Source organism: Canis aureus, chromosome 27 (assembly GCF_053574225.1).
Source record: "Canis aureus isolate CA01 chromosome 27, VMU_Caureus_v.1.0, whole genome shotgun sequence".
In the NCBI taxonomy this organism is placed as follows: Eukaryota; Metazoa; Chordata; class Mammalia; order Carnivora; family Canidae; genus Canis; species Canis aureus.
This window is the reverse complement of record NC_135637.1, coordinates 40,204,478-40,231,085: the sequence shown is the minus strand read 5'-3', so window position 1 is coordinate 40,231,085 and position 26,608 is coordinate 40,204,478. Positions and strand designations below refer to the sequence as shown.

General features: G+C 40.6%; 1 protein-coding gene across 7 annotated transcripts in view; it reads right to left on the bottom strand.

Annotated features, from left to right (window-relative positions):
- Positions 1 to 26,608, bottom strand: part of PRKG1 (protein kinase cGMP-dependent 1) — a 1,198,597-nt gene that overhangs the window by 23,630 nt on the left and 1,148,359 nt on the right. For all 7 annotated transcript variants that reach the window (XM_077874878.1, XM_077874877.1, XM_077874879.1 and 4 more), the window contains 2 exons: positions 11,384 to 11,523; positions 10,398 to 10,487 (listed from right to left, as the gene is read on the bottom strand). In XM_077874878.1, coding sequence (XP_077731004.1) covers positions 10,398 to 10,487; positions 11,384 to 11,523 — 230 coding nt within the window. The remainder of the gene's footprint in view (positions 1 to 10,397; positions 10,488 to 11,383; positions 11,524 to 26,608) is intronic.

Genomic DNA, 26,608 nt, shown 5'->3' with positions numbered 1-26,608 from the left:
AAAAACAAAAACAAAAAACACAAAATACTAGTTTCTTCCAGAATGTTCTTCTCTTCAACCTCTAATGTCCCTGGTGTTGTCACTGAAATATTTCGCTCTTCCCAAAGAAACATCTTCCTTTTGAAATACAATTCAAGGCAGGAAGATGTCTACTCTTACAGATAACTAGAATCTTGACTATAGTTAAGAAGATTCTAGGGTTTCTCTTCAATGTCTGAATGGAAGGATTGCGAACTTATAAGGACGAGATAAAGCTTCTTTGAGAAGGAATGACTCGCCGTATGCTGCGGTTCTCTTCTGACCGGGAACTACCTTTGCCGAGGGGACACTGGATAATTCTGTGTGTTGAGTGGGGGGTTGGAGTAGCGCCGTGGAGGTTCCTTCTTCTTTGCCCTGAGGTACGCACGCTTGCCCATCTGGAGCACCATCTTTCTTTCAATTGGAGAGATCACTTGTAGGAAACAGTAAGCATCCACGTGCAGAGAATTCACACAGCTGGAACGCTACTGAGCGCCACATAGGACTCCAGTCCTCTGTCCCTGGAGAGTTGTGCAAAGCCATGGTGGAGCCCAAACAAAACAGGACAGTACATGGAACACAGCTCTGTCCTACTTCACTCTACATGTTTTGTTTTAACGAGGAAATTAATTGCTTCCTTGTACCAGGCCTGTCTCACTGTGATTTCTGTGGGCCTTTTTGAAAGCCTACAAATTCTTGGTTACCGTCAGAGATTATTTCTGAAGTGGTGATTCCAGGCAACAAAGCTCTGTTTTCCCTAATATTCACTTGTTAATGAACCAAACCAACGAACTGTAAATATTGTCAGGAAAGCAAACACTTCTGAGAGATCAGCTTCTCATCAAATCTCTGAAGATTCCTGAATCTTGAATTCCTGAAGGGTCCTCATATTTATATTCTAAGTCAGTCATTAGCAGGAGAGATGAAAAAAATCCTAATGGAAACTCAGATTCATTGGAGGCAGCTCTGAGTGAGGAATATGCACCCTAAACAGGAAATCTTGGGCTCAAATGTGGGTTTCGCTTGTTTAATTTTGAGCAACTAACTATACCTTCCCCGTTTCCACCTTCTCTGGTGCAAAATGGGGCCAGGAATAGAAACACTCTCATTGGATTGTTGTAGGGATATAAATAATTGATGTGTATATTTAGAATCAGTGCCTGGCACACAACCTGATAAATACGAGCCATTCTAATTGAGCACAAAAAAAAAAAAAAAAAAAAAAAAAGTCTTCTTTAGCTGCTGTGTCTTAATCTAGGAAAACTGAATGACGTAGGCAGGTCTGAAGTCTTCTGGGGATGGGAGTGAGGGGTCTGCAATACCTAATTAGCACTGTCTTTGGGGTGTATTGCTATTTTTCAGGGTCCAGGCTAAGTGCTCTGGGTCAGCTCTGAAGGGTCTCCTGCTAATCTCTGTTTTCATTTTCTGTTTCTCACAAAGGCACAGACAAAAATGATTCTTATCGCTTGATGATTTTCATCATAAAGTAAACTGACAAAAAAATAAATAAAGTAAACTGACCACCAACGTTCACCTTTGGGTCTTCAGTTCCTTACAGCTGTGTTTCAAGGTTTCTCTGATTCTCAGCCATTTTGGAATTTGGAAGGTTCTAGAGAGCTGGTTTCCATTCCTTTAAAAATCTATTTTGAGTCCCTCTGCTATATAAGCATACTTGTAACTGATTTTTAAAAATTAAATGAAAATGCTATCTCAAATCTGTTTCCATGTTATATGACAAATCAACATGGGCTTACAAAATATTTGTCAGCAATACAGCTTCATCACAAAACCTTTGATGTGGGTAATGTGTAGGTTTACACTTCTGAGAAGCAGTCACAAAGCATAGCATTAGGGTGACTCAAAATAAAAAAATTACTATTAGAATAGAAAATGACAACTCAAAATAAAAAAAAATTACTATTAGAATCGAAAATGACAACAAATATTTGATCTAAAACCAAAACGAAAGCTTGTTTATCAACAGAAAGTTGCTTAAATAAATAAATCACTGCCCTAAATAGCTCTTCAAAATAATAAATTACGCCTTAACATGTCATTTCAATGAAACCACGTACGGAATAGGGCTTTGGACCTTCTTTGGGAACAAGTGGTAGTTTTATTTTAGCTAGACGACAGTAGATAACAATTTGAGAGAATTAGGGGATTACGTATGCTTATGGATAGACCCAGCTTTCAACCTAATCACAATGGTTAATCAACTCATCACAAACGGTGTCCTGAAATAACAGAAAGTAAAGACAAATCCTCTCTCCCAGAAGGAGACGGTCCCTCTCATCCTTGCCTACTAACCCCAATCAGCAGTGAGTATCCCCCTTGAGTGTGTTGCCACCGTGAGGGTTAACTGCCACTTGTAAAGGTAGGGAGGCCAAATTAGTAGGAAAATCGACTCATTTCCCTGAGATACTTTGATTCTTGGGGTTGTCGAAGTGTAATTAAAATGCAATGTCAACTTCAGATGTCCAACATAATGATTCCTTAACTCTGTGCATCACTCGGCGATCACCACGGTTGGCACAGGCAATGTCTGTCACCAAACGTCACCTCAGTATTGCTGACTGTATTCCCAATGCTGTACTTTTCATCTCTGTGACTGAATTTTACAACTAGAAGTTCATATTTCTTAATCCCCTTTATCTGTTTTACCCCCCCCACCTCCCCTCTGGCAACCGCTAGTTAGTTCTCTATATTTAAGTCCATTGTTCCTTTGTTATATTTTCAGGATTCCACATTTAATCGAAATCATATGGTATTTGTCTTTCTCTGACTTATCTCACTTAGCATAACACCCTCTAGCTCCATCCATCTTACTGCAGATGGCAAGATTCCATTCTTTTTTATGGCTGAGTAATGGTCCATCGTATTTACACACCACGTCTTCGTTATCTCTTCATCCGTTGTTGGACACTTGGGCTGCTTCCATGTTGGCTACTGTAAATCATGCTGCGGTAAAACCAGGGGTGCGTGTATCCTTTCACATGAGTGTGTGTGTGTGTGTTTTTTTTCCTTTGGGTAAATACCCAGGAGTGGCGTTACCGGATGGTAGGCTAATACTATTTTTAATTTTTTGAGGAACTCCCATCCTCCTTGCCGACAGTGGCTGCATCAGTTTGCATTCCCACCAATGGTGCACGAGGGTGCCTTTTTCTCGGCCTCCTTGCCCACACCTGTTGTTTCTTGTTGTTGTTGATTTCAGCTGTTTTGACAGGTGGTAGATGATATCTCATGGTGGTTTTATTGGCATGTCCCTGATGATAAGTGATGTTGAGCATCTTTTCATGTGTCTGTTGGCCACTTTATGTCTTCTCTGGAAAAACGCACATTCAGGTCCTCTGCTCATCCTTTAACTGGATTTTTTTTTTTTAAAGTGTTGGGTTGTAGGAGTTCTTTATATATTTTGGAATATTAACGCTTCATTGAATATGGCATTTGCAAATATCTTCTCTTATTCACTAGGTTGCCCTCTCATTTTGTTGATGGTTACCTTTCCTGGGCAGAACCTCTTTATTTTGGTGTAGTCCCAATAGTCTGTTTCTGCTTAGCTTGCCTGAGAAGATATATCTAGAAAAATGTTGCTACGGATGATGTCAAAGAGATTACTGCCTGTGTTTTCTTTTAGGAGTTTTATGGGTTCAGGTCTCACATTTAGCTCTTCAGTCCATTTTGAGTTTGAGCTTATTTTTGCATATGGTGTAAGAAACTGGTCCAGTTTCATTCTTTTGAGGGTAGCTGTCCAGTTCTCCCAGCAGTATTTGTTGAAGAGATTGCCTTTTCTCCATTGTATATTTTTGCCTTCATTGTAGATTAATTAACCATGAAAATGTCAGTTTATTTCTGACCCTCTCTCTGTTCTATTGATCTATGCCAATACAATTAATTACTGTATATAGCTTTGTGTAGTATATCTGAAATTCTGGGATTCTGATATCTCCAGCCTGGTTCTTCTTCCTTAGGATTGCTTTGGCGATTTGGGGACTTTTTACGGTTCCATATAAATTTTAAGATTATTCTAGTCCTGAGGAAAACATTAATGGTATTTTGATAGATTGCAATGAATCTGTACTATGGACATTTTAACAACATTCTTCCAATCCACAATATTTTTCCATTGTTTGTATCCCCTTCAATTTCTTTCATCAATGTTTTATAAGGTTTCAGAGTGCAGGTCTTTCATCTCTTGGGTTAAGTTTATTCCTAGGTATTTTATTCTTTCTGGTGTAATTATAAATGGGATTGTCTTAATTTCTCTTTCTTCTAGTTTATTATTAGGTCTAGAAATGCAACAGATTTCTGTATATTAATTTTGTATCCTGCAAAATTTCCAAATTCATTTATCAGTTCTAATAGTTTTTCTGGTGGATTTTTAAGTTTCCTATGCATAGTATCATGTCACCTGCAAATAGTGGAAGTTTAACTTCTTCCTAACCAACCTGTATGCCTTGTTCTTTTTTGTTGTCTAATTGCTGTGGCTAGGACTTCCAGTGCTATGTTGAGTAAAAGTGGTGAGAGTGGGCACTGTCTTGTTCCTAATCTTTGAGGAAAAGCTCTTAGTTCCATCAATCTGTTCTATTTTTCTTTAGTATCTATTTATTTCTGCTCTGATCTTTATTATTTCATTCCTTCCACTGGGTTTGGGTTTTGTTTGTTGTTTTCTCCTTTAGGTATAAGTTCAGATTATTTGATATTTTTGTCTCTTGAGATACACCTGTATTGCTATAAACTTCCCTCTTGATAGTACTTTTGCTGCCCCCCGCCCAAAGATTTTGGACTACTGTGTTTTTATTTCCATTTGTCTCCTATGTATTTTTAAATTTTCTTTTGATTTTTTTGGTTGAATCGTTCATTCTTTAATAGCATGTTGTTTAGCATCATATATCTGTATTCTTCCCAGGTTTTTTCTTGCAATTGATTTTTATTTTCATATCATTGTGGTCAGAAAAGATGCTTGATATTTCAGTCTGTTGCAATTTACCGAGGGTTGTTTTGTGTCCTAATAGGATCAATCTTAAAGAATGTTCTATGTACTTTTGCAGGGAGTGGATATCGTGTTTATGGATCGAATGTTCTATATATACCTATTATGTCTATCTGGTCTAATATGTAATTCAAAGCCACTGTTTCCTTGTTGATTTTGTCTGATTTATCCATTGATATAAATGGGGTGTTAATGTCCCCTACAACTATTGTATTACATATTTAAGTGCTCCTCTGTTGGATGCATAGATATTTATAATTGTCATATACTCGTCAGATTGGTCCCTTTATCATTATGTGGTACCTTTCTTTGTCTCTTGACATAGTATTTGGTTTAAAGTCTATTTTTTTTTTTTTTAGAGTATTGCTACCCTGGCATTTTTTTTTTTCTGCTTCCATTTATATGGTGACTGTTTTTCTATCACTTTACCGTAGTCTGTATGTGTCTATGTCTGAGATGAGTCTCTTGTAGGTGGCATAGATGGAGCTTTTTTTTTTTTTTTCCCATCCCGTCATTCTATGTCATTTCATTGGAGCATTGAGTCTATTTAAAGTCATCACTAGTAAAAATAAATATAAGGTCATAATTGATAGGTATATTCTTATTGCCATTTTATTTGTTTACCGGCTATTTTTATAGTTCCTCTCTGTCCCCCCCCCTTTTTTTTTCTCTTACTCTATTACCTTGTGGTTTAATGGCTTTCATTAGTGTTATGCTTAGATTCCTTAGGCTTTATTTTTGTGTGAACCTACTCTAGGTTTTGACTAGGTTCATAGGTAACTTCTTCTGTGTATGGCAGGCTATATTAAGTTGATGGTCTCTTAGATTTGAACACATTCTAAAAGCACTAAGGTTTTACTCCCCCTCCACATTTTATGAATATGTCTTATTTTCCATCTTTTTTATTTTGTGTATCCCTTGACTGATTTTTGTAGGTACAATTAATTTCATTAATTAATTAAAAAGAGAAAGTATTGTTTTAACCTCCTTACTGGCTTTGTAAGTGAATAATCTACTTTCATTTGGGATATACTCTTCTGTTTCCTCATTTTGTTTAACTCTCCACATTTGTTTGTATGTATGTATTAGGTAGGTCAGCGATGGCTACCGGTCTTGAAAGTAGTGACCTAGTATAGAAGATTCCTGTAGTGCCAAGAGCGCAACGCACCCTGGTCACTTGAACCAGATGCCTCAGGAGTGGCGCCTGTGTGGGCTGTGTGTGCTCTACTGTTGTGGCTGGGCTGCATCTGCCTTAAGTCCAGTCATCTGTAATGGCCTACCTTTCCCTCTGTGGGTGCCCTGGGCAAGGTCTTGTCCCTGTGCTGTTGAGGGGGCCTGTCTGTTGTTGCCACAGGCTTGTAGGTCAGCAGAGTCAGTAGTCAGGGGAGCTGTCCAGACTTATTCTTTCTGCCACAGCTGTGGGTGCACCAAAGGGAAGGCCTTTTTCCCTGTGCTGGCAGCTGAAAGGCCTGACTATGGGAAATGTGGTGTGCTGAGGTGTATGGTTATCCTCCCTTCTCCCCAGAGCAGGAGTTACTTTGGAGGGCTGGCTGCTAAGCAGGTTGAATGAGATGGGTCTGGAGGGGAATGTGGGAGTGGGGCTTGCAGTGCCAGTCAGGTAAGTGGAGAGGGTTAACATGGGCTCCCAAAGTGTCTGGCTCTCTAGGCTGGTGCCTGCCAGCACTTTTTCCCTGGAGAAGTCTCCCGAAGATCCCTGCCACTCCAGTGCACACTCGGTAAATAAATGTCCTTCACTCGTATTCCAGGCACTTTTCAAATTGCTGTTTCTGTGCTGTCTTGGCAGCTTATTTATTATGCTGAGTCTTTAAAGGCGGGGACTTACTTTTCTGTTGCCCTCAGGCTCTTTGGAAGTAAGCCCACTGATGTCTAAAGTACCTGGACTTAAGCCCAGCTGATTTTAAACACTTGCCAAGTTAAGGGTCACTGGTTTTCAAAGCCAAATGGCATGGGTACTCATTTTCCCAGTGTGGGTCTCCAGTGCTGGGGGTGCCTAACTCAGGGTCTGATCCTCCTGCTTCTCTGTGCATGCGGTGTCCCTCCCAACTGTGATTAATTGCACAGGAGACTTGGTTCCCAACTGTGTTTCCACACCTCCTACCCTTTTCAATGTGGAATCTTCTCTATGATTAACTGTGGAAGGTTTGTCCTGACAGTCTTCAGAGTATTTTGAGAGTTAGTTATACAAATATAGATGTTATCTTGGTGTATCTTTGGGATTGAACGAGTTCAGGATCTTCTGATTCTCCTATCCTCCTGGCCCCTTGAAATACTTTTGATCTACACCATCCATTTTGTCCTCTCAGATGGAATTTAAATAATTACCCTCCACAATATAGTTAGAATCGAAGGGAATGGAGATTTAAGTTACTTGCTGGCTTATAAAACATATCCAGGAAGACACATGACTAGAAATGGAATATGCATAATTTGAAAATTATGGTATCTAAAATAGTTAAGATATTCATTAGGAAAATTTAAAAAAATTTAAGTAAATTTCATTAGATTACTATATATTAAATACCAATATTAATACATAATATGTAAATGCTAATATGTGTAAACTATTATAAGCATATATATTATATAGTTATTATATTAACCACTCACATTGTTTAAATAGTTGTAGGGATTGCCAATTCTTTAAGTGTTATGGAGGAAAGGTGAATAAAATATAACGTGTACCTATCTACCCCAAATAATGGAACATAATTGGTGGAAATAGTCACAAACTAGGAGACAAAACACGATAGCTAATAAAGAATAAATATGGGAAATAAGTGCAACAATTAACATTTCAGGGGTGTTGTATCTCAAAGATAGATATTTAATAGTCCTCCAATTCTGTTTTATATAGATGGTATCATTTTAATTTTTATTAGGATTTTAATTCTTACTTTTTGACAACAGCAGGAAAACTGCTCTGCATTCCTTTTCTGTGCCAATGAGAAAAAAGACAGAGGCAGGAGATGGTCATCTCACTAGGTGAGGGAGGAGATCTGTTGCTATCAGAGACTTCCTACACTAAATCCCTAAGGCTTAGGTGTATTACCGTGTCAGTAAAGAATAGTCACACAAGCCCTTCTTAAAACCAACCCAGATACATTTCCTTTATCCTTTCAGAATAGCTTCCCTACTGCTGCTTTCCTGGGATGCAAAAAGAAAACCGAATGAGTTGAATATGATTTGTTTCAACTACACTGTGACAAATAGCATCATTATTTTCCTTTTTCTTCTTGGCATTTTTTTGTTGTTGTTTCTATAAATTAACCTTTGGGACTTTCAGCCTCAAACAAATAGTTAGAAAGCTGGTCAGAGGCAATATTCATTGGAGCCTAGATCTCCAAAACTGTGTCCCCGATCTGAGCAATTTTTTGAAGAAGGGGAAAGAAAAGAGTAAAAGAAATAAAGTGCTACATGCATATATAATAGTTTTATTGCTTTTAATTTTGAGGCCTCATCCCTTCTCAACCTCTGGGAAGGAACAAGCAGCTATCTTACCTCCAACTTTTCTCATAGTAGCAAGCTCATTGCAGGGACTCACCAATTGTGTATCCCAAACCCAAGAATGATAAAAGGGAATGAAATTGAACCAATCAAAAAGCATCCTGGTAGATGTAGAGAAAGGACCACCCACTGATATTTTCCCTCCATCTACTCCTCCAAAGTAAACCACTTTTTAATAGCAAATTTAGCTGCCTTGCCAGATCAAAATACATCTCACTCGGAAGGCTTGGCTGGCACTTATGAGCCAAGAAAATGCAAACCAAGTTAGGTAGGGAGAAATATGAAATAATATTTTCTTTCAAAACCTAAATTGACATTTGATGCCTCATATGTGAACTTCAGATTGACTTGTGTTGCTGCCTGATTCACAGAAGCTCAAAATAGTTCCTCTCCCTATATGGCTTATTATTGCTTTCATGCTTACTTCCACCTGTAAATCTTCTAATTAGAACAAATCAGGGAAGATATTTCAAGTAAATTAGTGGATTGAAAGGTCAGTTCAAAAATAATATAGTAGAGTTATGTTAAGATGAAGCAGACATTAGCTCACAAGTCAGAGGGTTCACTTGACGCAGACTGTAAATTATGAGAAGGGGACCACGTCTCTTTTATCACTGTATCTCCAACTTCCAGTACAATGCCTGGCATAGAATCTGTGCTCAAATATTACCAGAAATAATGTAATGATGTGCTATAATAGCTTAGTACAGATGTTCACTCTGCTTTCAGAATGCCAACATGATGCATTCCTTATCTACTCCTTGACCTCAAATTTAAGGAGTGAAACACAACAGCAATGTCATCAGGACAGAATAAGTAAAAAGAAATCCACTTGACATACACAAGGAAGGCAACGGGGCTAAGACCTGAAAAACGTCAATATTTCCAAAGACATGAAGTTACCATGAGAACACTAGGAGGGATGAGACTTCATAAGCTATCCCATCTAAAGAGCCACCGGTTCTATTCTGGGATATCTAAGACTAACAGGTTGTCAGAAAACCAGGAAGGCTGTCTGGGAACAACAGGGCAGTCTGTAACAGAGTTTCTGAAGGAGGACATGAGTGAGACTAACAAATATGAAAAACAAATATGTCAAAAGGTGTTCAGAGGGAGAAGGATGCCTTCTAGAAAATGATCATTCACAGGAAAAGAAAATTGCCTTTTATTTTTTTTAAGTACACATTTAGGATTGGTAATGATCTCCTAGGGCATTTTATAGACTCCATTTCTAGTTTGCTAGCTGTATTAATAAGAGAAACAAGCTCTGATTAGACCAACTTTACTTGCCCTGAAAGGGCAAACATAAGTAAATCTGAATTAGATTGTTTACACGGAATACTGCTTATAAGGAGATTCATTGTTTTTCTGAGATCAGCAGAAGGCTGAAAAAGATGTCTGACTTGCTAATTTTGAAACCAAAGAGCAATGTAAGGCTGGAGAAAAAGTAAATCGGGGGAAAAAATTCTCAGTGTCCGGAAAGGCAATTAAACTGATCATTAATCCCAATAGCAGCTATAACATTATTCCCTTCGTGTCACAGCAACAAATTGACTTCTAGGCAACTGACTCTGGGATTCAAGTTAAAAAGATGAACTGGTTATATACCTTGCTAGGTCCCATTTCCACGCTGGACTAAACCTTTATCATTGGTTACAAATCTGAAACAGAGCGAGCTTCATGTTTACTAAGGCATATGTGTACAATGGGTTGTATCCCATATTTACTTATTTTCTGAAATATATATATGTATAAATATAAATATGTAACATATGATTTTTAGACTTTAAAATTGACTCTTCTTACTAGCACAGTCAACTACATTTTTAATGAAATGATAGAAATTTCTTAAAACTCCTACCGATCCCTGAGAATGGTCCAGAGCTCTCCACCTAGGCACACTTCCATCAACATGTACAAATATTTGCTGTCCTTAAACGTCCTGTACAATCTGTGGATTGCAAACAAGAAAACAAAGGTTAGAAACGTGGTTGTCTTTGAAAAGAATGTGTTTTAGGTGCTCAGATTACAGTCTTATGCTTGGTTTTCTAAGCTTGAAATGTCATTAAAAGGAGAAAGGTCTGTTTGCAAATAGGGAATAGGAGGCAACAAGCTCCTGACCAAGATGTGTAAAGGGTGGGGGCTGGGCTGTCCTTGGCAATGAATGGATTAATCCAAATGATTATGGACCAAGGTGGCTTCTTGGGGCTCCTCCTGTCTCAGTTTAGCTGATTTTTAACACATGGACTCTTCAGCCCTATGTAGTATAAACATGCAGTATAAAATAGGTGCACTTTACAAATGCAGACATGAATGAAATTCTCGTGCCGTTCACCTAAGTTCACCTTGTGCCCTGTTTTTAAGTGCCACTGACAAATTAACTAGAACAGGCTTTGTTTTGTCTATGAAAACTCCTCGTTATCTTATTAACGTTCTCAAAATATGGAGATGGAATAGTCATTTCATTTTTTTATCTTCAAAATTTTAAAAATGTACATATTAGTATTCAAATAATCTAATTTTTGTATTTTGTCCTTCAAGCTGCAAAAGAATTCTATATAGGGTCACAGAGAGCATCAGCATGGGATGTTAGAAACGGAAAGATCTTTGGGAAAACCATGTGCTTTTCATAGAATCTGATTCTCTTAAAAAATAATAATAATAATAATACAAAAACACCCCCCTGCCCCGAAGTTTAAGTCTAACAAAACTTTCCTAAAATCAGATTTAAAAATCTGTTTCCTGGTTGAATGAGATGCGTAACGGGGAACATGGGAGGCGGTGGGTTTTGTGGCTGACCTGCCACCCACCCGGAGTGGGAAAGTCAGCCCCAGGCCAGGCCTTTACCTCACTATGAAGTCGGAATGCGCCCCCTGCATGATCTGCTTCTCGGAGCGGATGTGCTCCTGCTGTCTTGTGTCCACGATGTGGCGTTTCTTGAGAATCTTCATAGCAAAGGTTTTGGATTCTTCACTTTTCAACTGGACCTGAAGAGAGTAAGTGAGAAAAGAGAATGAGTGAGAAACAGCCCATAGTGTTAATATAATAGGGTGCTTTCTTATGCTCAAATTGCCCTGGGCTCGGAGCACACCAGGGATCCCCCAGTGCCCCCTGACTCCCAGGGCACATCCTTGCTGGAGCCGGGTATAAATCCAGGTCCACAACCATTGTCCACTCTTCTTCCATGGGGCCAGATCCACTGAACTAGATTCTCAGTGAGTTCTGTGCCCACTGGGCTTGGAAGAGGGCAGGTGCATGGGATTCTCTCTGTGTTACGTCACTTCATAGCACACAATGTGTTTGAGCATATTTGGTAGTTTCTCCCCTGCCATCCAAAAAGCATAGAAATGAAATTTTCCAATTTCCCTTCACGTGAGCATGGTGAGGGGAGGATCCTCTGGACCTTTACACTCTTCCTCTGTGGTCCGGACCCGCAGACATTCCCACAGGTGTAAAATTCAGGGACACAGGAGGACTATCTGCTGAGACTGCAGAAGTGGGTACTGTTGGCTCTTCTCTCTGTATCTCCTAGTCTTGCCCTTCCTCTAAAAAATTTTATATATAATTATATATAAAATTTTATATATAGTATATATAGTATATAGAATATGTATATAGATACATATCTATCTAAATATAAATATTTTAACAAGATTTTTTTCAAGAGATTTTGAAAACTTTCTTCTCAAATATGCATGATGGCTTTAATCTTGTCTGACTTCAAATCTGACCGCTTAGTTGTACTAACTGGGAAGCTCAGCTGGGATGTCCCTGCTGCCTCCACGCCACTGGCGCAGCCCCACACGGCTCCCAGTGCCTCGGGTTCTTCGAATGCCATTCCTCAGGCCATGGGTCTGTGGTTCACTGTTTTATAAACAATTTTTTAAAAAGATTTGATTTTTAATAGAGAGAGGACAAGCAATGGGGGGGTTAGCAGAGGGAGGAGGAGATGAGGAGCCGGACACAGAGCTCGATCTCACCACCCTGAGATCATGACCTGAGCCGAAACCAAGAGCCAGATGCTTAACCAACTGAGACCCCCAGGTGCCCCTCCACAAGGTGACTTGCAAGGAAATTAAGAGATCTTGATGATGTGGCTCATCACTTGATGGTAATATAAAAGTTCTCCAGTGCCATTGAGCGATGAACAGAATGTTCCAGCCTGCATTATTTGGAACTAATGAAAGCCTTGGGGAAACGACACGACAAGCTGTTTCTGCTGTTCAGCCCAAGCATCACTGTCGCCCGGAGTTGTGAATTGTTTACTGCTTCATCTGCAGGGCAGCGGAATTCTGGTGTCTTGTTCATGCACGCGCATATAGACTGAATTGGGCCCAAGAGGACATTCACGTGGCACGTGGAGACCACAAGGACACTTCACAGAAATGGGCCCCGTCTATAGGTGTGATGGGGTAGAGAGAAGAATGCATATTCCAATAGGCCTCAGGCAGCCAAGGGCCCTCCACTCGTCTGTGAAACTCTTTCAGCTGACAGATTAGTGTGATTCAAATGAACTCAGTTGTAGTTCACAGTAAAACACAAAACGTGAACACCCACTTGTAAAAGAAATCTGGAGGGGAAGCATGAAAAAGGAGCTGTGTTCAGAGTACTAAACCTCAGAGAAGGCATGAAATCATTTTCTCTTCGGAGTGTGATGACTTCAGGCCCTGGTGTAGTTTACACCCCTAATGGAAAACTTAGCCATTCATCTTCACCATGATGGTGACATGCGTTGTACACAGGATGGGGGCAAAGAGCTCTGCCTTTGGGGGTCACGGGTCTGAACCCGAACCCTGACTCTGCTTAGCTGCTTCTCTGCTCTGAGCCCCAGTTCTTGCTGAAGATAACACTGTATGGAGTTATTGTGACTCTAAGCAAGAAAGTGCCAGAAGTGGGAGATCACCAGTGGTCTCTCTGCTGCAGGCCCACCCCGGCCAGCCGACTCGACGAGATAGCATACATCGGGTGTCTGCTAAATGAAGCCAGATCCTCAATCCTCTACCTGAAACACTCCAGTGGCTTCCCATCTCACCCACAGTAAAGACAAAGTTGTCACAGAGGCCACGAGGTCCTACACCATTTGGACTCCAGCTACCCCCTAACCCACTCTGCTGGGGTCACCCTGGCCCCTTGCTGTTCCTGGAACGCACCTGGGATGTTCCTCGGTCTATGTGCTCTTGCTTTTCTGACCAAAGATTTCCCCACACATATTCGCAGAAGTCACCCTCTCAGTTCCCTGCTCAAATGTTTCCTAAAGAGCGTGTCCTCACACCAGCCTCCGTGCAAGAGTAACCACCCTCTTCTCCCCTCCCTGCTCGATCGCTCACTATAGCTCTTATCACCAGCCAATGAACTCCATATTTTTCATGACTTGTGTAGTTCCTGTCTCCTCTCACTGGCCTATCAGCAACCTGCGGTGGGGGATCTTCTTATCCAGAGTCCCTGACACAGAGTAAATGCATATTAAGTACTGTTGACTGCAAATCTAAGAAAGAATGCAGCCAACCATGACGATCCATCACCGGCCAAGCCACAGCGGAGCTGGTGTCTCAGCTCCACACTTCCACACTGTGTATCTCTTCACCGAACAGGAGAAAAACAAGGGAAACTACAAGGACAAGCCTGTAGTGTTTGGTCTTGTTCCTTTGTTTCAAAGTGCCCTAATTACACACGGAAGGGCAGAAACTATTTCTATGTGTCAACAGCGCACAGGCAACACACACGGCCACATACCTATGTGCTTCAGCCTCCAGTTTTCATTTGTATTTTTACAAGATGTTTTCTTAACCCAGCCGTTTCCTTGATGACTAAAATGTGACATTTCCAACCACAGAGCCTACTAGATTAATAAAATCACCTCTAGGACAATGTCCAGTTGGCTGCCAACAAGCTCTTGGGGTCAATCATCTTTCAAGACCAAGGCCATCCCCTAAACAATGCTACGTTTGAGTTCTGAGTTCTCCTCCAATGAACACATCCCCCAATTCCGTATATATTGGCCATTGCTGTTATAACCAGCTCATCACTGTTCTACCCATCCCAGATGTTTATTTCACTGTAGTTAGGATATTAGGTAAATCCTTGACATCCTTTGCTAGTTCTTCAATAGTTTTGCACTGTCTATTAGGGAGAATCTATGCAGGGAAATAAACGAAGCTCTTGGGGACATCGGAGAGAAAAGGGACTTGACCTCTGTGGAACACATCTCATGCTGGGCGCATCCATGTACATTATTTTTAGTCCCGACATCAACTCTTAGGGGTAGGAGGACCTTGAGAAGTTGTATTTGGCCTAACAATGTAGTCAAATTTGGACTGAACCACACTATTCATCTTCTTAAAGGACTTGCCATTTGTTGTGTTTTTACTAAGACTTCATCACCACTGACAATAATAGCTAACATTAATAAAGCTCGTATTAAGTGTTGGGAACTGGGCAGACCGGGTGGCTCAGCGGTTTAGCGCCGCCTTCAGCCCAGGGTGTGATCCTGGAGTCCCGGAATCGAGTCCCACGTCAGGCTCCCTGCATGGAGCCTGCTTCTCCCTCTGCCTGTGTCTCTGCCTCTGTGTCTCTATGAATAAATAAAATGTTTAAAAAAAATTTTTAATGTTGGGAACTGTGTAATAAGTGAGTTTTCTCCCTTAATCTTCTAGGCAACCCTTTGAGGTACTACGGTCATCCTCAGTTTTCAGAGCAGCTAAACGAGGACTACCAGAGAGGGTCATATCTTGCCCAAAGCCACAGAGCTGTCAAGTGGAGAACCAGGTTCATCCTTAAGTCTTGTTGGCCCAAGTTATTTCTAGTATATGCTGCTTCCCTTCAGCTGAATATAAAACAAACTGCCAGCACAGTGACTGATGCTTTACAAATGAGGGTTGAATGTAACGAGCTAACTCAGAGAGCCTCTGTGAGAAAAGCTGACGTGTGCACTATTACAGTGAAGCTTCACCAATGCTGCACCTGCCAGAGCCTCGCTGTCCCATTTCCTAGGGACCTCAGTGGATTCTCAGGGATCATGGGTACCTGAGTGATGGCTTCTTCTTGTGGAATTCAAAGGGTAGATGTGGGAGGAGGAAGACGGTGCTAACAGCTGGTAGGTGGCAGGTGGCTGCTCCCAAAGAGGTATATAAAAACTATGGAAATTACTCTGAGTCAGCCTTATTAGTTGCCAATTTGGTAAGTATTAATTATAAGTTTCCAGAGCCAAATAGCTCATCTGCAGAGGCTTTCTGTTTTGTCTTTGCTCGAGTGCAGACAGTCCCACTGTCTGGAACCAGTTGACTTCTGTAAAGACCTGTCTAGTTCCTTAGAGTATAGCCCTTAGAATCTCCACTTCCATTTTAAGCTAGAATGACACAAGACTCCCAGGATCTGGGCTCTTAACCAGGAAGTCAGGGAGCCTGAGGACCACTGGTGGAGGTAATTCAACAAACATGGTCTCTTGTGCTGAAGTTAGTTCTCTGAAAATTTTTCTCCTGATAAGCCATGTCCAACTCTCCGAATGTTTCCAAATTTTGCCATCAGAAACAATCTGAATGTCCATGCAGGGAAGCTTGGAAAAATAAGGGCTTAAACGATGACCTAGCAAAGGGAAAAAAGTGAGAGAGAGACCAAGCAAGAAACAGACTCAACTATAGAGAACTGATGGTCACCAGAGAGGAAGTGGGTGGGGTGATGGGGGAAATAGGGGATGGGGAGGATAAAGAAATGCACCTGTCGTGATGAGCACCCAGTGACATATGGAAGTGTTGAATCACTATATTTTACATCTAAAACTAACATTACGCTGTGTGTTAACTAACTGTAATTAAAAACTTAAGTGTAATTCCTTTTTTTAAAGATCTATTTATTTATGAATGAATGAATGAATGAATGATAGACATAGAGAGAGGCAGAGACACAGGGGGAGGGAGCAGCAGGCTCCATGCTGGGAGCCCAACGTGGACTCAAACCTGGGACTCCAGGATCACGCCCTGGGCCAAAGGCAGGTGCTAAATCACTGAGCCACCTAGGGATCCCCCAAAAAACTTAAGTGTAATTCTAAGTCTTCATTTTTATGGAAAAACATAGCCCCCAATTAATTTATATGTAATTAATATATATTATATATTAATTATATAAACACAGTTTATATATTATATATATATATATATATATGTAATATATATATAAAGATACAGGATACAGGCCAGCATACATTTTATGATCCCATTAATAGTATTTGTATGTACATGTGTGTATGTGTGTATCTATATGTAAAATAAATCTAGGAAGAGACCATCAGAAATGTGTTTCCCAGTTTTTTTAAAGATTTTATTTATTTATTCATCAGAGACACACACAGAGAGAGGCAGAGACACAGGCAGAGGGAGAAGCAGGCTCCATGCAGGGAGCCTGACATGGACCTCGATCCCAGGACTCCAGGATCAGGCTCTGGGCTGAAGGCAGCGCTAACCTGCTGAGCCACCCAGGCTGCACCCCCCCTCCCATATGTTAATAATGGTTTTACCTTAGGGAAATTTTTAGTCCTACTTCTTTTTGTTTTTTTTGAATTGCTTAACTTTTGCGCAGTTAGCATATATCCCTTTTATGAAGAGACAACACAATGACGCTCATGGAAAATAAATTTTAAAGTCTCCCTTACATTGTACTACCTATGTATTAATGTCTGGTTCTCTCAAAGGATTCCAGTTCAATGGGAACAACTCTGTTAGAATTCCATGAATGCAAAGACCTTGAGAAATTGTATATGGCATAGCAGTATATTCAAGTTTGGACTGAACCACACTATTCATCTTCTTAAAGGACTTGCCATATTCTTTTGTGCAACAAAAACTCTCAGGGTAAATTACAGCTACTTGTATTTACTAGGTCTAAGCTCTTAGGCTTTATTATGAAAGTGTTTTCACAAAACTGATCCATGGAGAATTTCACAGTGAAATGAAGTTTGTTTTTTTATTTTTCCAGTTGGTCAAACAAAGTGCCTTAAGTCTGCTCCTGTGAACTTGAGATAATGATGATTTTGTAGTAGGGTCAGCTAGAGATAGGAGATACGTGTTGTGTGGAAACAGGCAAGTGAGAGAGGAGGAAAGAATGTGTGCCTCTCTTCTCCTTCCTCAGGAATCCTTCCTAGCCTGGCTGGGTTGTATGCTCCCAGCTGTCTTCCTTTGCAGAGTAACCCACCCACTCCCCCTAATGTGCAGGGGAGGGCACTGGTTGAAAGTGGGCGCTCTGACATGTGGCTACTTGTGTTTATATCTCAACCATTGGGGCACCTGGGTGGCTCAGTGGTTGAGCATCCGCCTTTGGCTCAGGTCGTGATCCCGAGGTCCTGGGATCTAGTCTCACCATCGGGCTCCCGCAGGGAGCCTGCTTCTCCCTCTACCTGTGTGTGTCTCTGCCTGTCTCGCTGTGTCTCTCATGGATAAATAAAATCTTAAAAAAAAAATAAAGTGGGTACTTGTAAACAGTATTTTACTCTTAAAAATCATAATTAAATCTGTTTTGATTAGTTGTCCCAACCAATTAAGGAAAACAAAAGAACAGGAAAATCTGTCTGAATTTAAGAAGACTTTCTTTCAAAGAGGAGGGAAAGCCAATGTTATCACAGTGACTCAAATAGCTTCTTGGACATGACAAACTCATGAGCTCATATATTCAGGAGAAAAAGGAAGCAAAAAGTTTTAAGTGCATAGAAAACTTGTATTCTATACATTAACATTGGATTGTATTCCTCAGTGTTTCCTAACCAAAAAAAAAAAAAAAAATGCTAATCCTTCTATGAGAATTATTTTTCTCTGTGTAATAGTACTACAATATCCGGCAAACACTACTATGGTCGTGATAGAAAAATCCCCTGTGCTTAAAACTTCTTTTCTCACTAGTTGCTCATACGGTCTTACCCCTCATCTTTCTCTCTGAACTGCATGATAACATCAGACGTTCTCTTTCCCTTAGTCAGTGTCCAAAACTTAAGAATGAATCATGGCATCTGGTTTGTTCCAAAGGACGCACAAGGGAGGAGAGCATGAGGGACTTGTCACAGCCCGTGTGACACAGATCCAGCTGACGCAGAGAATCCAAAGGATGGATGATGAGTTTAAACAGATGCCAGAGTTTAAAAGCTTTTCAGACAGGAGGAATAGAGGCATGGCACCATTACACAATTTTACGGTAAGGATTTTATGTGTAAAACTTACTTCATAGATGACCACTAAGTGGTTTATATATACGTAAATGCTCGTGTGTACCATTCAGATCAGAGGAGCATAGAAAAAAAAATAGCTTATTTTATCTGCGTTTTCCTCTGTCATTTGCACAAGTGACGATCAAGAGAAGGTCTCTTTTTTCCTATCTTTGTTTTCCTTCCCGTGTTCGCCTCAACCCCTGGTCAAAAATGCCAGTTCCGTTTGCTTTATAACTTGCCTTCAGACTTAAAATTCAGTTCTGTAGCAGGAAATGTTTATATTATTAAATTCAAACTGATCAGACGCCAAGTAAGACTATTTTCATAGAGGAGATAGTTTTCAAAAAAGACATTTAACTTTTAGTTTGGAGGAAGATCAGGAAAAGAACGTCATATGTTTCTATTTTTAAGTACAAAATGAACAAATGGTTGGGCTATTTTATAGAAGTCACTTGCAAATCAAAGAATACTTGTGCTTCTCTTATTCAGGAATTAGCACTGATTCATTTTGACTCAAAAGGCTACCTATATTGAATCAAAATGGTTTACATTTTGGAAATGTACAATTTAAATATATCATTTCTCTTCCACATAGTATCTGTGTAAAATAAACCTTATTTCCCTTTGTAGTGATTACTAAAATCAATACGATAAACTTCATTTTCCTTCATCACTGACACAAAAAGACACCTAGATCAATGGAACAGAATTTATGGTAAATTTATCACAAAGGAGGCTAGAGTATACAGTGGGGAAATGACCATCTCTTCAACAAATGGTGTTGGGAAAACCTGACAGCCACATGTAAAAGCATGAAAGTGGATCATTTTCTTACATCATACACAAAAATAAACTCATAATGGATTCAAGACCTAAATGTGAGACCTGAGCCATAAAGCTCCTAAAAGAAAACATAGACAGTAAGCTCTTTGACATCATCCTAAACAATATTTATTTAGGAAACAATAAAAAATAAACAATTGGGACCACACCAAAAGGAACAGCTTTTGTACAACAAAGGAGCCCATCAACAAAACAAAAAGTAATGTACTAAATGGGAGAAGATACTTGCAAATGGCACATCTGATAAAAGGTTACTATCTAAAATACATAAAGAACTTCTACAACTCAACGTCAAAAACCGAACAATCCAATTAAAAAATGGGTAGAGGAGTCAAACATTTTTCAAAAGAAGACCCACAATGGCCAATAGACACACGACAAGATGTGTGAAATCACTAATCCAAGTACCAAACAACAGTGTCCTATTAAACACCTCGCACCCGTCAGAATGGCTGAAATCAAAACACCAGAAACAATAACTGTTAATGAGGATGTAGAAAAAAAAGGAACTCTTACGCACTGTTGGCAGGAATATACATTGGTACAGCCACTGTGGGAAACAGTATGGAGCTTCCTCATAATATTAGAAATATTATATGATCCAGTAGTTCTACTAGTATTTACCCAGAGTAAACAAAAACACTAATTCAAAAAGATATCTGCACCTCTGTGTTTACTGCAGCATTATTAATAGCCAAGATATGAAAGCAACCTGTGTTCATTGGTAGATGAATGGATAAAGAGGATGTGGTTGTGTGTATATGTGTATGTACACACACACACACACACAGGAATATATTAGTCTTTTTTCATGACTGATAAAAAAGGATGAGATCGTGCCATTTTCTACAACATGGATGGACCTACAGGATATTATGCTAAGTGAGATAAGTCTGACAGAGAAAGATAAATTCCATATTATGGACTGTTATTTGGAATCCAAAAAATCTAAACAAATAACAAAAAAAACCCAGCCTCTTAAATAGAATGAACTGAAGGTTGCCAAGGGGAGGTTGGAAGGGATAGGCAAAAAAAAAAAAAAAAAAAAAAAATTACTTTCCCTTATTATCAAATCATCAAATATTTTCTTGTCCCAACCGATACTTGATTTCTATGCCCAATCTCATTCATATGCATAAGGAAATACTACACGCAGTTGTCAAACTTGCTTACATATTTCTAAATCACTAAAATATTTCCCATAATTCTACTTATTCTAATACTTAAAAGCACACTTCTAAACTAAAATTTGACATAGACGGAGTTGACTCCTATGTTGATGCTTCAGTTTCTTTCATTTACTGACTCTCCGAAGGTTTGAAGTGAGTTGAAATGAAACAGAGACTCCTCTGTTGCAAAATTCAGCTCCCTGAAATGTGATCGGGGTAACTCATGAAAGTGTGTGTGTTCCCATCATGCTTTTGAGACATAAGGCATAAAGAACTTCGGGGGTGTTTCTGTTACGTACGGGAAGAATTTTAATCAAATGGCTTATAATCGGTTCTTAATGTCTTGATATGTGTTATACTGAAACTTTACCCTGATATTAAATAGCTTGTGCTTCCCTGGTTTTGTATTTCAAAATTTTCATAAGTTTTAGTACAAGTACAAATGTACTTCAAACACTGTTGAGCCAGTTCCAGTATTCAGTATTTTTTGCTCATGCTGAACAGTCACATTAAACATTTAAGCTGCTCTGTCCATGTGGAATCAGGGATGGGCCGTGGCCACGCAGTGGCTCCCCCTGGTTGAGTTTATTTGATTCCTTTTGGGGGCTGATGGTCTCTCTCTGCTCTTGCTGGGAACTTGCAAGGCAGCTGCCTGGCGTAGGGGGCTCAGAGCCAAGCCACCCGGCCCTTGGAAGCTCCTGATCTCAGAGCTCCATGTTCAAACTAACCTGCCCTATGGGTCAGGGGCAAGCGGGGATATTAAGATGAGGGACACAGCACGAATTTGCAATAAATCACACGTATACAGTTGCTGAGCCACCCTGGCACTTACAGAATGGCTTCCTCATATTGTTCCCCCCACAAAACAAGATAAGACGAAATGGTGTAAGACCATGGCTATTTTCAACATTACTAACATATTTCCCTTCTTGTGAACGAGAGCTCCCTTTAAAGTGTTTAGATGAAAGAATAAAAATAAAAAAGTGTTTACATGAAATTTTCAGGGACATGGACTACATCTTGGCCCAAAGTAAACTACTTTATTCAGAAGCGAAATTATGATGTTTATTTTGGGGAGCAGCTCCCCCTCCTAAAAATAGCCTGTCCCGTCTACCTTATGGTGTATTCTTTTATTGCACAGGTGGAAGTTGAGAGCAGAGCCCACGTTTTATGCTTTCATCACCTGATCTGATGCCCCCAGATGCCTAATGCCTCCCTGTCTGACCTCCTCTAGAAATAGAACAGAGATACCCCCGGCTGATGGGGGCTAAGGGCATTTCCCCCTGCTCCTCCACACCACCCCTGGGCGGTGGGCCACTTGCTCCGGCGGCCTGTGAAGACATGTGGCCCTCTGTGTTGTAACGTCTGCCTGGAATGGCCTTTCCCAGCTGTTCACTTACATCCCAACCTATGTAGGACCTTAGGACCTGGCGTGATTCCCGGGCCGCCTTGGGGCCTCTGCGACCCAATCAGCTCCAAATGGTCTCCCTCTTTCTGAAAGACGAACCTGTCTCCATAATTTAGAAGTCAATACACCACTAAAGGATTTCATGTGCTCTTTGTCATGTGTGTTAGTCTTATTTTCTTATTTACAGGGAGGCAGAAATTCCTTAAGGGCAGGAATCACCTCTGCTCTTTCTGATCCCACAAAAAAAATATATTGAGGGATTTTATAGTTGCTAAATTTTTGCTGAATGTGATGTGCCCATAAATTGTTCCAGAAAACATAAGAGAGACCAAAATGTTAACTTTTTGGATACACTCTTTTATCGCCCCATCGTAACCCTTGGAAAGACATGTCTAGTGCCTTCCAGATTTACACCAATCTTTCTAGAATAACACATGGTTTTGGAGGAGCAAAGAACATTTTACTTTACGACACTGATGTACAATATTTTTAATGAGAAATATCCTTTTCTGTAGATAGTATATAAAATTGGTAACTTCAAAAGATGCATAAGCAAGTAACGATCTGTAGTGTGTATTGAATAAATTACAGTCTACAGTAACAAGATGAATTAATACACGTTTATTAGCCTAACGTCAAAGTGGAGATGATTTCTCAGTACACGTTACAAGGAGCAAAGCCAATCTTAAGAGGTGCAGGATAGGTCGTGACTGCACCTGTTAGGCTCCTCTAGGGCCTACTGAACTGGATTGTCATTGGCCACCTGAGCAACATCCTTAGAAGTCAATGCTCTTTGTGACAATAAAGCATTTGTGTCAGCTTATACTCTTTTGAAGATTGCACCTAAAATGAGGAATGACCAGGGAAAAGGCTGGGTTTGACCCAGACGAACTTCTGAGTTTCCAAGGAGTGCGGAGCCCTGGCTCGGCCGGGTGAGCCAGGCCCTTACGGCAGGTGTCCTCTGCAGTGCGTCCCTGGGGGTACACGTGGCAGTGGTGCCCCGCCAGACCACAGCTATTCTGTTTCACTGCCCCGTGGCCTGCCAGTGAAGAAGCTCTCAAATGTTTTCATCTTACGTGGTGGGGTTTCCCTTTGCAGTTAAGCTGTTCGCCTTTCGTAACGATGAAACAAAACTCTGCTGAGCAAACCATGGATTTAGCACCTACTATCTTCCTTGATGACCTTTCGTTTTCTATTGGTGGACACAGCCCTCCAGGCCCCCCTGCATGTGACTCCGGGTGCCAAGCAGCTGGACAAAATGCCACGCTGGGGCTCTAGATCCACTACGGCCCTAAGACCCGGGTGAGGCGAGTCCTTGCGACTCGCTGCCACCCTGCCCTCTCCTGCACTGTCCTCTCGTGGGGCTGGAGCACAGGGGGCCTGTATGGTCCACTTGGCAAGAGCCAGACCCTCATGGTGCCCCATTGGGGTTCCAGGGTTTAAGAAGACTGGGGAGGAACTGGGTAGGATTCAGCAGAAACTGTTTCCTATTGAGAGATGAAGAGGTGGAGCTTGTTAACAGAGAAGAGAAATGGGTAAATACGAGCAGGCGACCTCAGGTGTACAAGGCTCAGCGGGGGAAAGATTGGGAATGGTTTCCCACCTCCACTCACGCCAGGTGTCCTAAGGGAAGGAGCTTCAGTGCTTTGTGGGGATTTAACAGAAGCCGTCACTGAGGTCATCTGAAGACCTCAGGCTCTTTGTTACAATGGAGAAATGTTTCTACCTGGGTACTCAGCAGAGCAAGGGAGGGAAAAAAAGAGTAAAATTATTCCATTCCCTTCCTTTTCTGTGAGTAGAGTTGGGGATAATAGATAGTTATCATTAGCATATTTTAGTAATAATAGCATCACAACACTTACTGACCTATGGTGTGAAGTTCTCATTAGGGGCTTTCACTCATTTAATCTTTGTAACCTTGTGACGCTCATGTCCTACTATTATCCTCAAGCTGGAGAAGGAGAAACTGAGGCCTGGTGGTCAGGGACCTCTGAGCAAGTGAGCGAGCATGCCCAGAGGGGAGGATCGGAACCCAGAAGGTCTGACTCCGGAGCTATTTCAGCCACGACAGTATAATGGCTTTTTTTCTTTTTCTTGTCCTCCACATTTTACCACAGAAATAAGAGCAGCAAAATATTCAAAGAAGGAAGAGCCTCTGAAAGCTCGACAGAGGCCGATATGAATAGGGGATAATCACAGCATCTATTCTAGATTTGGGTTATTATAGGTTCTTCAATTCTAAAGGAAGTTTTTTAAAACAAAGATGTACATGTGATGACGTCTGTTCGATTTCATCACGGTGGCTGTTGTTGGGTGTGATAAGAATCTAAATATTGTTAGAAGCCAGGATGAGAAAGCTTCTAGTTAAAAAAAAAAAAAGTCCGTAGTTCAAGGCAATAACAACAGCCCTTTCACTGACCGCATGGTCTTAGGCTCTATGCATTAATCCTGATTTCCTTCTAGTAAAAGCGGATCGTGTCCCGTGTCCCCCTCCCAGGGTAACTAGACAGGTGAAATGATCTACTGGATGTGGAGCCATATGAAGGTCACAGAGCAGAGTTCAGATGCAAGGCTTGATTATTTTAGTAAGGAAGTGGTGTCATTAATTTAAAAACATGATTAATATCAGTTTGTCAATACCCCCCCCCCACAGTCGTTGCATTTGACAAGAGCGTACCGTGATGCCTCAAGTCCTTTACGTAGATGCCCTAATTCTTCCTCTTAGAGATGCAACCTCCCCCGAGATGTCTTGCTCTTCCATGCGCTGCGCATATGCTGCTCACACTGTGCTCACTGGATTATTTATCAGTTTACGTGACTGTCTTTCCCGGGAAACTGAGTCCCTAGAGGCAGAGACTGTTTTACTTTAGACTTTCTAAGTTCGAGCAGACAGGTTGCTATAGAAATATATAATAAATGATATAGAGAGAATATAATCCAAGAAGACAGAGATTATGTCTGCCATATCTTTGTCCCTATAGTTATCTAAGTACGGCGTGCTGGTATCGGAGGCCTTGGATTGCTGAATTAAACAATTAAATATCTAATATCTAAAGCAACCACATCCGGGTTGCTAGGTTAAAAAAGGTGATTGGTGCAAATCTATTCTGAAAAGCAAGCACTTCTCTGACAAGAGCAAAAGTAAATTAGGAATGTGACCATAGAGCAATGGGCCCAATTTGTTTTGTGATTATAAAATCAATCTCCTTATTTTGCAGTCATACCTTGTAAATTAAGAGGATTACCGAGGTGTCTTATAGCAGTGCTTACTGCTTTAATGCGTGAATCATCTATTAAAAAAACACACAACTGAGTTCTTTTGCTGAAAGTGTTATTATAAACGAAATATGGTCTCCTGCAAGATAAACAGGCAGCACTGAACAAATTAAAAAGCCCATTCTTCAAAATTAAAAAAAAAAATGGTCAGAAAATATGGTTTCTGCCAAATAACAGAAAAAAGCAGTACAGATGACTTCCCGGAGGTAATAGTTGTGAATAGGACATGTCTGATAATCAACTCACTAAAATCAGTTGTGCTATAAGCATTTATGAAATAAAATTAATAGCTTCAGAGCAGAATTCTCATTCGTATAAGACCATTTCTTCAAGCCTCTGGTCTCATCACTGGACAATTATTCAAGTTTCTGTTATGTGCCAAGATCACATTCTCCCCCTCCAAAAACTGGCAATGAACTATTTGACAACTGTCCTGCCCGCAAAACCCTCTGGCATTGGAATTCATCTAGATTGACATAAATAATAAAAAATTAAGACATGCTAAGAAGCCTTGGCATATCATCATGCAAAATAACACAGAGCTAATCGGTAAACCAAATGATGACAAAACTCCTAACTTCGTCCTACCAGGAAATGGAGGTCAAATTTAATTTAATTTAATTTAATTTAACATTCAAATTTAATTCTCCAGAGCCAATTCAAAAATTTATAAGATTATTATCTATACCTGGGAAAAGGATTTAAATATTATCATAAAGTTAACGCGTCACGTGGGTTTCCTGGTGTTATTTTCCGGAGGAAGAAACATCATTGCTGAACGAAGGACCGGTAGGTTCAGGTGTCCATTCAGGTCCACTCAGGTGTCCAAGGTACCCTTGGTCCTGCACTGTGTCTATACCTACGTGAAAGTATGTGTCTATACCTACGTGAAAGTAGTCCATGTGAAGGCAGGACTCTCAAGCGTACCACGCTATAACGTGGACCAAAGTCTCTTGCACGCACTCTTCTCAGAGGAGAGTGAGGACAAGTCTACAATCACAACGGAACCAAGCTCTTCCTGGTCCCCCTCCTGAGATGAGTGGTGTGGGTGCTGCTCTGAAGCTGACTACTGCCCCCTGTACCACTGTTGCTGGGGGTTCACTCACTCTACACTACGACCACGGTATGTGTCATCACAAAGTGCTGAGGCCAGACTCCCAGTTCTGGCATCACTGGGCACATGTAAGACA